This window comes from Ailuropoda melanoleuca, chromosome 15, assembly GCF_002007445.2.
Source record: "Ailuropoda melanoleuca isolate Jingjing chromosome 15, ASM200744v2, whole genome shotgun sequence".
Taxonomy (NCBI): Eukaryota; Metazoa; Chordata; class Mammalia; order Carnivora; family Ursidae; genus Ailuropoda; species Ailuropoda melanoleuca.
Window position 1 is genome coordinate 69,429,989 of NC_048232.1, and position 17,162 is coordinate 69,447,150.

At 34.6% G+C, this 17,162-nt stretch overlaps 1 protein-coding gene across 2 annotated transcripts in view; it reads right to left on the minus strand.

Annotated features, from left to right (window-relative positions):
- Positions 1-3,447: 3,447 nt before the first annotated feature.
- UHRF1BP1L (UHRF1 binding protein 1 like) overlaps positions 3,448-17,162 on the minus strand; it is a 106,442-nt gene continuing 92,727 nt past the window's right edge. For both annotated transcript variants that reach the window (XM_034643424.1, XM_034643425.1), the window contains 2 exons: positions 9,398-9,591; positions 3,448-7,726 (listed from right to left, as the gene is read on the minus strand). In XM_034643424.1, the coding sequence (XP_034499315.1) occupies positions 7,607-7,726; positions 9,398-9,591 (314 nt within the window). In that variant the 3' untranslated portion in view covers positions 3,448-7,606. The remainder of the gene's footprint in view (positions 7,727-9,397; positions 9,592-17,162) is intronic.

Consider the following 17,162-nt stretch of genomic DNA (forward strand, 5'->3'; position numbering starts at 1 on the left):
ACCCAAACTTATTTAAATGACATTTTAAGAGGGACTTTGGCAAATTCGGGTACATCCAAATGACAAATAATGGTGAAGTCTTTGGAATTGTCTTTCGAAAGAGTAAGGAATTAGGGATGCTAAGCCTAGAAAAGAGACTTGGCAAGAGACAAAACAGCTTTTGTAACGTGAGTGAAAACCGTAGGACCAACATGTAGTTAAGAGGGAGATATCCTAATTCACAAATAGGAAAAAAATGGCCAATTAGAACTACTTAAAACAGAAAGATTTATGGGGTAGAATGTTTTCTCATTAGGAATTTCAGCTGTAATTTGGTGACTCCCTGTTGGAAACTCTGGACTGATTTTGGGAGGGAGGCCAAACTAGAGGACTCCTAAGTTTCCTTCCAACTCTTCCACAATTTTATTGTTTGATTTAATATATTGCAATACTGATTGTACAAGCAGGAAGGAAAAATGAATGTAAAATCACCAATGTATATTTTTATATTATTTGTGCTTCAATTTCTAAAACTGGTCACAATATAATGGCCTCTGGGCATATTAATGAAGCTACGCAAAAAGTGAACCAACACAAAATTAAAGTTAAAGCCTACTCAGCAAAATATACTTTTATAAGAAATGAATTCTGAAGGCCAAAAGGGGGGGAGGAGGGGCGCCTGGGTGGCACAGCGGTTAAGCGTCTGCCTTCGGCTCAGGGCGTGATCCCGGCGTTGTGGGATCAAGCCACATCGGGCTCCTCTGCTGTGGGCCTGCTTCTTCCTCTCCCGCTCCCCCTGCCTGTGTTCCCTCTCTCGCTGGCTGTCTCTATCTCTGTCGAATAAAAAAATAAAATCTTTAAAAAAAAAAAAAAAAAAAACAAAAGGGGGGGAGGAAACTTATTAAAGATACACGTAAAAATTGCAAAATATTAACTGTGCCCCATTAAAATTGTGGAAAAGGCTGACATACATGTTTCTAGTAATTCTCAAATATCTGTACTAATGCAGCAAAAACCTACCACTTTTAATAAAGACATACTTGGCCTTGGCATGTTTTTATATTGATACTGTAATATGGGAATGCCTTAGATTTTGCAAATCTATAGAAATGGGATATAAAAAAGTTGCTTAACTTGCTTATTCCATATCCCTCTTTAGACTCTTTTGTCTTTGTAACTCTAATGTTTTATATGGAAAATCTTTTGTTCAACTGCAAAGGATGAAGAAACTAAAAATAACCAGAGTGAAGACAGCAGCAAATGATTATCATATTTGTGCTAATAATGCTAATAAGTATTATGAAGCAAATATATTGAATTTGGACAGAATTGCTGTACCAATGAAATGTCTCCACTAGCAGTAAGCATCCTCACTCAATTTTCATGTCAAAATTACAATCTTAACAGTTGTGGGCATATCATTTATTGAAGAATTGAATTTCTGCATGTGCCAATTTTTGCACAATAAATTTAAGAATTTCCATACCAATTTTTTGTTTTAGGTTTTAATTCAAGTGAACTCTTTACCATAAATCTTTTTCAAGTGCTTTATTATTGGAATACTGCCCAATGCTTTCCTTACACTGTACTTTGTTTACTATGGTTACTTTCAAAATTTTCTGCTCTGATTATACTATGTATCTATTTTAATTGGAGTGATTTTGTGAATGATGGGCTTTGATCATACCCCTATAATTTCACTCATCTCCTTTAGAGATACTTCTGGTCTCTACTTACTTAATTAAGCTTTCATATACTTATTTTTCATTCTCATTTACTCTTGATGACATTTGTGATTCAGTATTTGAGTTTTCTGTCTTACCAGCCAAAACAATTCTGCCGAATGGCCGCAAGATAAAGACTAAATCACCTCACTGTACTTTCCTAATCTCCATAATGCTCAACTATTTCTTCACTAAAGGAGCAAATATTTTTTCATATACATAGTAAAGAACTGAGAAATTTTACTTACCATTCAGTTTAGTATAACCTGTAAAGAATGAATTGACTTTTGATTGATGACACAAGCAAACTGAAAATAAAATCTAATTTATAAGTTTTATAGTACTTTTTATCTAAATGGTTTCAAATCTTTTAAAACCCAGTTAATTCTTCCTGATGATTTAGTGATGTTTTCTTCTAAGAACAAAAATTATCTCACAGTTTTATTATACAAATAGAAAAAAGGCATTAAGTTGATTTCATATTTTTTTCCTAAGTTTCAAATTCTCACACCTGATACAACTATACAACTGTTAGCAACACATATGCTAAATTTCAATACCGTAACAGTAACACGAATTTCCCTCCACTGTACAATGATTCATTAGATAATATGTAATGGTTGATAAAAACTATCATGCCTACATTTTTGCTTCCTGCTACCTTAATTTTTGTATTTCTCGCAAAAGGCAGCAAAAATAAAAAATTTATCATTATAATTTAACAAAGAAATGAGTGTTTTAAAAATATTAATTATTGCTTTAGAGTTTCTATATCCTGTGTAATCCATCTTTCAGTATTTTACATTTTCTAAAAGTAAAATGAAGCATAGCTCAAAATTTACTTTCCTGGGACGCCTGGGTGGCTCAGTCGGTTAAGCATCTGCCTTCGGCTCAGGTCATGATCCCAGGGTCCTGGGATGGACTCCTGCATGGGTCACCTCGTTAAGCAGGGAGCCTGCTTCTCCCTCTGTTGCTGCTCTCCCTGCTTGTGCTGGCTCAGGCCCTCTCTCTCTGGCAAATAAATAAATAAAATCTTTTTAAAAAATTTCCTTTCCTGGGGTGCCTGGGTGGCTCAGTCGTTAAGCGTCTGCCTTTGGCTCAGGTCATGATCCCAGGGTCCTCGGATGGAGCCCCAAATTGGGTTCCCTGCTCAGCGGGAAGCCTGCTTCTCCCTCTCCCACTCCCCCTGCTGGTGTTCCCTCTCTCGCTGTGTTTCTCTCTGTCCAATAAATAAATAAAATCTTTAAAAAAAAATTTACTTTCCTTAGCATCTCTAGGCACAAGCTGAAATGAGATTGTTTGTACTTTAAGGAATTAGGCACAACTCATCCTGGGTATTAGTCAATTTGTTAAAATTGGAAACTATTTCAGCCACTACTCTTTCAGCCTTATTTCCATTTTGTTTAGCTGATAGGACTGTCAGATCTTGACAGCCACAACACCATATGTTACAATCAAAGCCAGATGACATTTTGGCACTGTAGCAGTTTTATGAAGTGATGTGCTAATTTTGTTTTGTGGTGGTTGGAGATAAATCAACTATAAGTTCAGATATTAAAAATTCTGAAGAAAACCGTATGACAAATTTCTCCATTCCCCACCTTTTTCTTTCCCTATAGACTCAAAGAGTCTGACCCTTTAAAAAACTACCACCACCTACTTTCAGCCTATGCCCCATCTCCTCTCAAACCAACTGAGAGGGAAAACTTAATGCCTTAAAAACACCCGATACCTTATCCACTCATTTTAGTCTTTCAATGATTTATTGAGCACCTACTATGTACCAACCACTGTATGAGGCATAAAGAATACAAAGTTGAACACGGACAACAAAAACACAATTCCTGTCCTCATGGAGTTTACAGTCTAAAATCTACATTAATCAAATACATATAAAATTACGAAGATGTTTAATGCTAAGTAGAGGTATGTGTTCATGTGATAATATACAAGAGTGGGTCTTACTGTGTGACTGAAATTAAGGAACACTTCCCTGAGGAAGTGATGAATAAGCTAAGATCTGAAATACAAATAAGAATTCAGCTCGGCAATGAACAGGGGGAGGCATTTCAAGCCAAAGAAACATCAATAAATGTTCCTATGGTAGAAGAAGCAGTTTAATTCCCACTTATTCCATATACTTCAAGGGCAATGAGTACCAATAAGTAACTGAAACATGGTATACAATGAGGCTAAGTGGTAGTAATAACAACTAACCTCTACTGAGTGGTTTTTTTTTTTTTTAAGATTTTATTTATTTGACAGAGACAGCCAGAGAGAACAAGTGGGAGGAATGGCAGAAGGAGAGAGAAAGAAGTAGGCTCCCCATGTAGGCCAGTAGGCACCCCTGAACATGGGGTTCAATCCCAAGACCCTGGGATCATGACCTGAGCAAAAGCAGACACTTAACCAACTAAGCCACCCAGGTGCCCTAATTGAGTGTTTTTAAAATTATGTGCCTTTGAGACATTAACTCTTTTAATGCTCAGAATTATACTAAAAAGTAAATAGTGGCTCTAATATATAGGTCACATAAATATTTTCGTTTTCATCTTAAGAGCAAGAAAAATGTCTTAAGCTAGGGGTGAGAATAGGGGTAACAGGGGCTGCCTTGATTAAAACTGCACTTCAAAAGAGACTTCTGCCTGCAGTAGGGTGGATCAGAGGAGGGCCAGAAGAGTTGTAGGAAGACGAGTGAAGAGGCAACTGCAGTAAAACAGGCAAAAGATGCTGATTATAGTGAGGGAGGTGGTGAGAAGTGGAGAGACGCAGACACATTTGAGAGGTTATAGAACCTGGTAAAGAACTGATAGTGTGGGGAAAAGTGAGGGAAAGTGTCCAAGAGTAGTTCAAGTTACTAGTTTGGGAACCAGGGTGATAGTGGTACCATTCACTGAAATAGGAAATGCGTTGATTAGAGTGGAGGTTAAAAAAAACCTGTTAGGGGCGCCTGGGTGGCACAGCGGTTAAGCGTCTGCCTTCGGCTCAGGGCGTGATCCCGGCGTTGTGGGATCGAGCCCCACATCAGGCTCCTCTGCTATGAGCCTGCTTCTTCCTCACCCACTCCCCCTGCTTGTGTTCCCTCTCTCACTGGCTGTCTCTATCTCTGTCAAATAAATAAATGAAATCTTTAAAAAAAAAAAAAACCTGTTAAAGTGGAACTCCTATAGTGACAAATATCAAATAACTACAATAAAAATCCAGAAAGGAGTTTCTGGTTAATTTTTCCACATATATTTTTGTGTAATCAGACATCGCCATTCCTACATGGCTTAAATTAAAATAACACTTCATCACAACTAATGTCACATGGTGGCCTTCTGAAATTCAGGACAAAACGAGAAAAGAAAAAAAGACAAGATACCAAGAAAATGTTTCTGACATACAAAAAATTAAAAGGCAAAATATGATTACCATTTCCTTCCCTGATCATTAACATCTCCGCTAGAGATTAAGGAAAAAAAAATCAAAATATGGCAACGTTTTTTCTCATTTATGGTCATTAAATAACTCTGGTCAAAGTCTATCCTAGGGTTATTCCTATACTTCTCACACTGTGAAAAAGTTGGGGTTAACATAAAAATTCTCCCACTATCTTTTAAATAGTGTGAAAAAATATACACACATCACACACACACACACACAATTAAAAATATATTTATCTTTAAAAGAAAAACAGTGATTCCGCTCCCTACCTCTGGCAAAATCTGTGAACTAATGATGAAGGTAAAATAAAAGCATATAACTGGGATCTAAATCAAAAGGTCAAGTTGTTAATTGTGATTTCAGTCAAATCGCTTGTTCTTTTTAAGCCGTAGGTTTTTTTTTTTAACTTCTAAAATGTCAGTAATACCTACCTCCCAGATTTGTTGTGAGAATTACATGAGATGTTTCTGAAAGCGTTTAATGAATTTTAAATCTCTATAAAAATAGTACTCGCTATAAATTTAAAAAAATCCAACAAAGCATACAAAACGCTCAGACCCATGTTAATTATCACCTCTACAGTTTATATACTTTTCTTGAGAAGGCCAAGTAAACTGAAAAGGAATAAGGAAAACATTCAGCTTCTGTAACGCTAAATGATTACACCATAAATTTAAAACTTCTATGGAGCAAATAGGTCAATCCTGAGAAACTGTCAGCTCTGAAGACATTAATGTCCCATCAATCCTGCTTTTCTAGAAGAGGCTGTTTTGTTGAATACATACCTACAAATGAAAAGTACTCTATAGATATAAGCTGTATGTTTTAAATCTTTAACTAGACCTTTGCTTTAATCTAAAACTACGATATAGTTTTAGATTAACATGGTTTAATGTGATTTTTAAAATAATCTGAGGTAAGAAAATTAACAATTTAATTTGTTCTTTGCTGTATCCTTAGCTCCAAAAACAGGGTCTGTATTTTTAAATAATATCAATGAAAATGGATGTCACAGAAGGAAAAAAAAAAAAAAGGCCAGTATTGTTTTCAGTGAACTCTAAATCACTCCAACACTTAATGTAAATGAAACATGTATTTTCATCTAAGTATTCAGATAGGAATGGCTATATAAGTCATGCCAAACAAGCAAAGCACCATAAAGTGTCATAATTTTTAAAATTTTCAAGTATCTTGAAGAAAGAGCAGTCTGAGCTGTTTCATGTTATAGCTTAGATATATTTATGTTTTAAGAATGTTAATTTTAAAATAGACCCTACTTAGTTTAATTCTATCAGAAATATATTTTAAATCTTTAAAAATGTCTGTTTCTTAAGCACTCATAAACTTATTTCATAACACATGATTTTCTCTCTCATGTAGGTTTCAACCTTAACAATCCCTGGAAAACAGAATTCAAAATTTACCAATTATTCTTATTATAGAAGATAGTATTTGTGTCACATATACCTTTAATCAAAACTAGCTTTATAAATACAATATGTGCAAACATCTACCTAATGATACTACAAGAATGGTATGAAATTATTTTACGTATATGAAAAGAAAATTCTCTGAAAACATTCCCCTCCTTAAACAGAGAAAAGATAAAGAAATAATATAAATAGTATTAATTAAAATTCTTATATTTACAAATGCTGCCAAATTTAGGATAAATTACTTTCAGTTCTAACAATAACTGTTCAAAGGAATGTAGAAGTAATACTTTTTAAATCAGTTGGCCACATACTGTAATGTTTTGCTTTTTTACAGTTTGTGCTTTTTATTTTTACATTTGTATGATCCTTTTAGTTGAAAACTATACCTTTAACTTATACAATTTATTCATCATTTTAAATGACTTCTTTTTTACATTCTCAAGTTACTTTATAAGATCAGTAGGGTGATGATTTTTGAATTTTCAAACCCAGTCAATATAATTTATTAACTTGATTGGACTTTTCCACAGTAATTAAATAATTATAGATTTAAGTACATAATTCTAATAACATTTAAAATGTAAGCCTCCTTTTAAATTACATTAGCCCTAAAAGCATTTGAATCTTTGTAAATAATAGTAAATTATTAACAAATAGTGATAAATAAAATCAGCAATCTGTGAGAACACAACAGATTTCCATTTTTCTTTTTAAAAAGTGCCTATAATGTGATATCAAAATTAGGAAATGACATCTTCTTTCCATTAGGCATGTGATTACTTTACAGTATGTGTTGACTTCCCTCTCTCATACCAGTTTAAAAGAGTTTGGTTAAACCCCCAAACACAAAACCACCAGAAGACTGTAATGCTGTACCTCCTACTCTCTAAATTGGCTTTGGAACAGTTACCACTTAATCACATTCTGTTTTATTTTATTGTCTTTTCATGAAAAGGAAAGTCTTCCACTAACTGGTAACATAACATAAATATAACCTCCCTACGCCAGAGCTATAATTTCAATTTTTGACTGCCACTCCTGCTATTCAACTGTCATCTTCTTTATATGATGAAGAAGAGCATCTTTTTCCAAGTGAGCCTCTGCAAGAGCCATTTTAGCTTTGGCCAATTCCTGTTTAAGAGATTCATTCTCTTCCATGAGCTGAAATGATAAATGTGGAAAATAAGATAATTTAATCATTTTCAGAAAATACAGACTATTCATATAGTATCTAAAGGTGTGACACTTGGGATAGTAAAAATACCCAATACTGGTGAGAGTACACTTAAGCTGAAATTGCTTTGAGAAGCACACTTTAAAATATCCATAGGTTTTGACCCAGCAATTTAAAACAAGAATTCACTCCTAGTTTCCAAATCTAATAGTGATTTTGTTTAATTTCAGTTTCTCTGGACCTCTTTGTGTTTCTACACACTGCTGGCCTTGCTCCTCCTTCCTAAGCCTCTCTCTTTTGCCGTTTATGCATCAGCTCCTTCATGTTTATCTCTTTCCACCTACAGACTTTACTTCTTTTCCTCTGCTGTTTAAGAACCCTTAAATTTTACTATGTTGTTAGATTCCATAATTGGTCATCTTATCACTTCAGTTACTCTCTTAGATGATCTCATCTACTCCTACGGCTCTAACTACCACATAACTTGATCCAGCATGAACCTCCGTCTCAAGCTACAGACCCATATTCTGCATATCTCACTAAATATTTTCATCTAGATGGCCAATAGGTCTCCTTCCCCCCATTAAGACTCAGCTCAAGAACATTATCCTCTTGGAACTATTCCCTAACCCCTAACTATGATGATTTAATGATAAAACTAAGAACTTTCTCCCCCCCAAAATACATTTATATAGATATACTAATATATAAACATTTAATTTCAAAGAGTTGTCAGACTTCTTAGTCCCAGCTTAAGAATTCTTGCCTTCATAGACCAAGTTGGATATTTCCCTATATTTTCTCCAATCCCCAGCACAGCACTTGACACAGTATGTTATGACCTCAATTACACACTCTCAACTTTCCCACTAGACTCTGAGTTTCTTGATAGGGATGATATATTGTTCAATTTTATATTCTTAGCTCAAAGTTGACATCCAAAAGATTCTGGTGAACAGATGAATGAACTCATTCTTTGGTTCTACCATAGAGAATTAAAATTCTGCCGGATATAATAATAACAAAAAGAACAACTCAAATGTTAACATGTTAACAAATATTAAGAGGAAGGATTAGAAATAACAGTACATTCAAATCCATGTTACTCTGCCATTAACAATAAATATGAAGCATATGTAGCAATATGGAAAAATATTTGTTAAACCATGTTAATTAAAAAAATATACAGTGTATATATACTAGAATAATAATTGTTTTGAAAAATTATGGAAAAGGGCCTGAGAGGAAAAATTTTTAAAAATATATTGACAGTACCACAGAAAGTTAGAATGCATTAAAGTTGTTTAAAAACATTTTCCCAATGTTTTGAAATATTATAATACTTTTGCAAACTTAACAATAAGACAACAAAATGAATATATCCTCCAGGAATCTTTTCTAGATTCCAGGAACTAGTACTGTCCCACATTTACTCCTCTACTTTCCATTAAACTACAACCTCTGTGAAGACTGGGAATGTTCCAGTCTTGCTCAACACTATTTCCATAGCATCTAACACAGTGCCTGGGCAAGCACTCATAAACAGGTACTCAAGAAACATCATTTAAATAAGTAAATAAATAACGTTTTAACTTTTTAGTATCTAATATTTTTTTAATTGTCAAAACTGAATGAGAATAAATTAGCTTTCCCATTACCTGTTCCCTAGTAAAATCAAAGAAGCACTCAGGAAAGTTAACTGACTGAGAACGCCAAGGAACCTCTGGACTCGTCTGAGTGGCTTGAGTGACACTGTGTTGTTTCTTCAGATCATACTTTTCACTGGTAAGCAGCACTGAATCACTTTTGACTTTTTTTTTCAAATCATTTCCAGTGTTAAGCATCTGAGAATCTGATCAAATAAAATGCTCAGATAACTTTGTAAAATACATGATAAATATTAAGTTCTATTGTGAAAAACTAATTTTTAAAAATATATCTCTATTAGTATGAAGACATTATTATTAAATAGAAAAACAATAAAGTCAATAAAACCAAAAGCTTGAACGTTGAACAGATAAACAAAATCAACAAAAGTTTAAACTGACAAAAAAGGAAAATAAATTGTTAGAATCAGAAATTAAAAAGGTAACATTACTATTAATCTTACAGAAATAAAAGTGATTAAAAGGAATACTATGAACAACTGTATGCTAATAAATTAGATAACTTAAATGAAAGATTAACCAAAACACAAACTACCAAAATGGACTCAAGAAGAAATGGACAAGGCAAATACACAGATAGCAGGTAAAGAGGTTGAATCAAGAATCAAAAAAACTAACCACAAAGAAAAGTCCAGGCCCAGACGCTTCAATGATGAATTATATCAAACATTTAAATAACAATTAACTACAAATTTTTACAGACTTTTCTAAAAATTGAGGAGGAGCATTTCTGAATTCATTAAGTGAAGCCAGACAAAGAAATCACAAGAAAACTAAAATCAATATGCTTATAAATATGAACATAAAAATCCTCAACACAGTATTAGCAAACTGAACCCAGCAATATATATAAATAATTATACACCATCGCCAAGGGCAATTTATCCCAGGAATGCAAGAGTGATTTAATATCCAAAGGTCAATTAATGTAATATATCACATCAATACAATAAAACAAAAGCTACAAGATCATTTCAGTAGATGCAGAAAAAACTTTTGATAAAATCAACACTTTCCCATGTAAAAACACTCCGCAGACTAGGAAGAGAAGGGAACTTCCTCAATTTGATATAGGGCATCTAGAAAAAACCCACAGTTAATACCATACTTAATGGTAAGAAACTGGACAATTTCCCACTAAGATCAGGAATAAGGTAAAGATATTTGTTCTCACCATTTTTACTCAACATTGTCCTAGAGGTTCTAGACAATGCAATTAGGCAAACAGAGTAAAAGGAATCCAGATTAGAAAGGATAAAATGAAACTATCTCTATTCACAGATGACATGATCATATAGATAGATAGAACTAGAAATATATATATATATATATATATATATATATATATATATAAAATCCACTAAAAAATCTTGGAACTAACAAATGATTTCAGCAAGGTTGCAGGATACAAGGTCAATATACAAAAATCAATTGTTATTCTAAACACGTGTAATAAACAATCAACTTAGAAATACTTAAAAATAAATCTAACAAAAAAAAGTATAAAACTTATGCTCCGAAAACTACAAGTTTTCAGTAGTCTCTTTGACATCAGCCATAGCAACATTTTTCTAGATATGTTTTCTGAGGCAAGGGAAATAAAAGCAAAAATAAACTACTGGGACTACATCAAAATAAAAAGTTTCTGCACAGCAAAGGAAACAATCAACAAAACTAAAAGGTAACCTATGGAATGGGAGAAGATTTATTTATTTATTTATTTGAGAGAGAGAGAGAGAGCATGAACAGGAGGGGCAGAGGGACAGGGATGTACAGTATGGTGACTAATATAATAAAAAAATTCAAAAAAAAAAGAAAAAGAATCTAATCTCACTCCATTGTCAATAATTCCCCTGAACTACTTCAAGGATGCCTTAAAATTTATCAAGCATAAATCTTTTATTTTCTGCTACTCTTTTGTGTTAATGACAAACCTTATGTCACTGAAAGGAGAGAAACATCTGCATGAACTGTAATGGCTTAGAATTTGTTGATATTTCCTTGAGATTCAATAAATAGGAGTTTCATAAGTATTTAAAATTTCCTGTTTTTTGAATCCAAATACATACTCATAAAGATATATGCACATATACATGTATATATACATAAAATTAAAGCTGTTAAATACGTTATTCAAATGTTATTCAAATTCTCCATAATTGATTTTTATGTACTTATTTTTAAAGTATTTTTAAATGTACTCTGAAGCATGTTAAATTTTCTCAATATGATTATAGTATCTTAATAAGAACGATTCCAAACAGGTTTGCTTTATATTTTTCAGTTATGTTGTTAGATGGATCAAGGTTTATGACTGGTGTGTGTTTTGGGAGGTCTCTTATCAATATGAAATCTTTCTTTGGGGCCAAGACCTTTAACAGGCACTTCACCAAAGAAGATACACAGATGGCAAATAAGCATATGAAAAGGTAGCTCCACATCACATGTCATCAGGGAAATGCAAATTAACTTACCACTGAACAATGATTTAGAATGGCCAAAATCCAGAATAGACAACAAATGCTAGAGAGGAGGTGGAGCAACAAGAACTCTCATTCACTGCTGGTGAGAGTGTGAAATGGCACAGCCACTTTCTTACAAAATGAAACATACTCTTACCATAAAACTCAGCGATCACATTCCTTGCTATTTACACAAGGGAGGTGAAAACTTAGGTCCACACAAAAACCTGCACGTGGATGTGTATAGTAGTTTATTTACAACTACCCCAAACTGGAAGAAACCACAGTGTTCCTCCATAGGTTGAATGGATAAACCGTGGTACATACAATGGAATATTACTCAGCTCTAAAAAGGAATCAGTTACTAAGCCTTGAAAAAAAAAAAAAGAGGAGGAATCTTTAACGTATATTACTAAATGAAAAAAAGCCAATCTAGGAAGGCTACATACCATATGATTCCAACTATATGACATCCTGGAAAAGGTAAAACTACGGAGACAGTAATGACATTGGGGTTGGGGTGGGGAGGGAGGATAAACAGGTAGAGCACAGCAGATTTTTAGGGCAGTGAAACTACTCTGTATGTTACTATAATGGTGGATATATGTCATTATATGTTTGTCCAAACTTACAGACAGAATGTATAACACCAAGAATGACTCTAATGTAAACTATGGACGTTGAGCGATAACGATGTGTCAGTGTAGGTTCATCAATTGTAACAAAAGTTATCACTCAGGTGGAACATTTTATAATGGGTGAGGTTATGCATCTGTGGGGGCAACAGGTATATGGGGAATCTCTATACCTTCTGCTCAGTTTTGCTATAAACCTAAAAATGCTCTAAAAAAAAAACATCTAAAAAACACCTCTCTGTCCCATTCTCTACTTTTAGTTTTAAATTTAATGTTTCTGATACTCATTTCCTTTTTTTTAAGCTTTTAGTATATATTTTTTTCCATCACCTATTTTCAGTGTTTTTGTCAGTTTATTTAAAAGGACTATCTTCTTGCCACACATACCTGGAATTTTTTCCCCTAACACTATCTTAGTGCCTCTATCTTTTAACAAGGGAATTTAAACCATTCATATTTACTACAATGACTTCATTGCTGTATTCTAATTTAATTTTATCTACTTATCATGCTTCCTTTTTATTCCATTTTTAATTTTCTGCCTTTTGTTAGATATTTTTTTAAGATTTATTTATTTACGAGAGACAGAGAGAGTGAGCAAGAGAGAGCACAAGCAGGGGGAGAGGGAGAGGCAGACACTCCTTTGAGCAGGAAGCCCAACATGGGGCTCAATCCCAGGACCCTGGAATCATGACCTGAGCTGAAGGCAGATGCTGCCCAGGCACTCTGTGTCTTTTGTTAGATTAACTGGATATTTTTATCCAGGTTTTTCCCTAGTCCTAATTGTTTAAAGATTATCATCTTTGGTCATCTAAGGTTATATATACAATATCAGCACATATTATTTAAACACACATTGTTCTACCAAAGTCTAGTGTAAGTTCTCCCTCAAAAGGACAAAAACTTAAAAAAAAAAAAGACAAAAAAGTTAGCACTATTTTATTCCCTATTCCCCTTCCTTTTTCCCCCATTGCAACCTCTATTACAGAGGTCATTTAGAATTTTAGTTACACAATAAAGCCAATTTTCCCTATACATGAACAAATATTTTAACTCTAAGTTTTACTGGTTTCTTTACTTATTGCTGTTCCTTTTTAACTTTTCATTTTAACTAAGCAAATTGTCCTTATTTTTGCCTTTAAAAAAAAGTTAAGGTTCAAATTATTTTCCCATAGAACTCTGAAGATATTGTCTTTTAGCATCCAATGTTGCCAATGGAGAGTCTGATGCAAATAAATGATTTTCATCCTTTTTCTTTTTCTCTCTAGAAGATTTTAAGACTTTTCTCTTTATCCTCAGTTTATGAAATGTCACCAATATGTCTAAGTAAGAGTTGTTTTTCACTCACTTGGCTCTGCGTTTAGCTGGCTCTATCTATTTGAAGGCTTGTTTCTTCCTTCAAATTTGGGACATCTCGTTACTGGTTTGATGATGTTTTCTACGTCTTTTTATTCTGTTCTTTCTGGAACTCTTTAGATACATGCTAGAATTTCTGGCTCTATCCTTCGTGTGTGTGGGTGTGTGTGTGTGTGTGCGCGCGCGTATCTGGGCCCCTGAACACCAAAGGTCAAAAAAAGATGGTCTGGGATGTCTGGGTAGCTCAGCTGGTTAAGTGCCTGCCTTCAGCTCAGGTTATGGTCCCAGGATCCTGGGATCAAGTCCAGCATCGGGCTCCTGCACAGCAGGGAGCCTGCTTCTCCCTTTCCCTGCTGTTCCCCCTATTTGTGCTCTCACGCACATTCACTCTGACAAATAAATAAATCTCAAAAATAAAAAAAGATATGTTTCTCTTACTAAATGCCCTCCTATCCTATCCACACACCTCTGCATCTTTATAGATTCCTTTCCCCTAGACTTCTTTCCCTGTTCCCATGGCCCAAGATACCCCCTGCACACTGAACTATGTTTTGCTAGAACTACAGACCTTGGAGCTCCTTTGCCTCTCTATTTTCCTTTCACTCTTTCCCTATTGTTTGTCTTTCTTAATAATTACCTCAATGTTTTTACCATACTTTTTAAGCTTGTTTTTACTTCCTCCCACTTTCTTTGGAGTATATTTTGTTCAGTCTTCTATATCTGTGCTATCCAAACAGCAGCCATTTGCAAACATGTGGCTATTAAGATTTAAATTCATTAAATAAAATTCAAATCTAGTTCCTTAGTGGCACTGGCCATATTTCAAGTGCTCAATAGCCACTTCATTATAGGTTACAGAACATTTCCATGAGCATGAAGTTTACTGTACGTTTTTGTTCTAGACAACCTAGTTAACCTTTAGCTGTATCCATTGTTTTTAAGCTGTCTTTATTCACCCAGTCATTAAACAAGTATGTTTTTTGAAGATCTACTAGGTAAGACAGTATTTTAGCAGATAGGGATAGCAATGTACAAATGAATTCCTGCTCTCCTGTAATTTACATTCTACTCAATAAGAAAGAAAGAATATAGTATATCAAAAGGTTCTAATCATTCACTGAGAATAAAGCAGGGTTAGGGAGAAAAGGAGCTGTTGAGGATGGGAGAAGGATGGATGGAAGAAAATCTCTGTAAGGGGAGATTTGATCAGAGACTTGCAAAAAGTAATGAAGTGAGGCATGGGGATATCTGAGGGAAGAGAATTACAGGCAAAAGTAGTAGCAAGTAAAAACACCCTGAAATAGGAGTATGTCTCTGACAGGAGGCCAAAGTGACAGGAGTAAATGGTGCAAAGGGATACCAGGAAGTAAGGATAGAGAAAAGCAAAGAATAAGGTCATGTTGGACTTTGTAAGTCCCTGGAAGGACCTCGGTAATTTTAACTGACTTGAGAAAGGAAGCCAGTGGAGGGGCATTAGCTGAGAAGTTATTTGATATAAGTTACATTTAAAAAATGGCACTCTGGTTGCTGGGTTGACAATAATGTGGGGAAACAAAGGCAGAAGACACACAACTTAGGAATTAATTATAATAATTTAAGAGTTTTGAAAATGCTAGCATTATAGATGGTGGGAAAAGATCCAACTGTGGTTATCTCTTAAAGATAGATCTGGTGGGTTTTAGGTAAGGTATTTTCTCAAAGATTTTTAACTGGTTATTTTCCATAAGAGCTTGTTCTTATTTTATGAACTCAAAATCCTATCATGTATCTGTAAGAGTCCCCACTTTTCTTTAGCATCAACTGTATTCTTCATTTATTTTTTGTCACTTACGGATTTTTGAAGTAGGCATTTTGTCACTTATCTCACCCATCCAACATCAGAAACCCTTTCCGTATTTGAAGAATTTCATACTTTATGAGTTTTTTGGGGAGTAAAATCTGCTTCCTTCAATAAATGTTGGAAAATACTACCAAAATTTCCAGATTCCTTTTCATGCATGTGACCCAGATATTGCCTGTGACCCAGTACAATCAAATTGTACTCACTCTAGATTTCCCTCAGATACTAAAGGAAAGGAAGAGAACTTTCTCTTTCTGGGGATTCCAGCAGTGACAGCAGAGGCAAGGTCAAGTTCCTCAGTAAAAAAGCTCAAACACTGCTGGCTGCAGCAGCTGCAGTAAAGCTGAACTTACACAATAGTGACAGTAGTGCAAAATATAAAATCAAGTGGTCAGTGTCAGGCAGCAGCGTTTCCCATCACACCAGATTACACTGTACTGTGGTTTGGGGGCATGGATCTGGAAGGTAAACCTTGAGCCTGGTTCTCCAGATCTCTCGTGATTCTAAAATATATTTAAAGAGCTTTGTTAAAAAATAATTTACATGTCCCATTTATCCGTTTAGAATGTGTGACTCACCAATGGTACCACCATCACCACGATCACTTTTAGAACATTTTCTTTTCTTTTTTTTTTTTAAGATTATTTATTTATTTGAGAGAATGAAAGAAAGACAGAGTGAACAAGGGGAGGGGCAGGAGAAGCAGACTCCCTGCTGAGTAGGATGCCCAAAAGGCAGATCAATCCCAGGACTCTGGGATCATGACCTGAGCTGAAGGCAGATGCTTAACCGACTGAGCCACCCAGGCACCCAGAACGTCTTCACCACCCTCAAAATCCACCATACATATAAGCAGTTTCTCCCCATTCTTTTCTATCCCACCTTTCAGCCCTAAGCAACCGCTAATTTACTATGTGTCTTTACAGATTTGCCTCTTCTGTGCATTTCATGTAAATGGAATCATATAATATGTGGTCTTTCATGACTGGCTTCCCTCATTTAACAAAATGTTTTCAAAGCTTCCATGTTGTAACATGTATTAGTATTTTATTCTCTTTATTGCTGAATAATAATCCATTGTATGGATATACCACATTTTCCTTGTCCATTCATAGCATGATTATTTGGGTTGTTTCCACTTCTGGGCTATGATGAATACTGTCCTTGTCAACATCAAAATTTGTGTACAAGTTTTTGAGTGGACCTCTGTTTTTACTTCTCTTGAGTGGAATTGCTGGGTCATAAGTAATGGTTTAACTTTCTGAGTCACTGCCAAATTATTTCCCAAGCACCCACACCATTTTACAAGCCCAGCAATGTAGGAGGGTTCCAGTTTCTGCACATCCTCCCACCACTTGTTATCATCTGTCTTTTTGATTAGTCATCTTTGTGGGTTTGAAGTGTTATCTCATTGTGGTTTTGATTTACATTTCTATAATGGCTAATGATGTCAAGCATCTTTT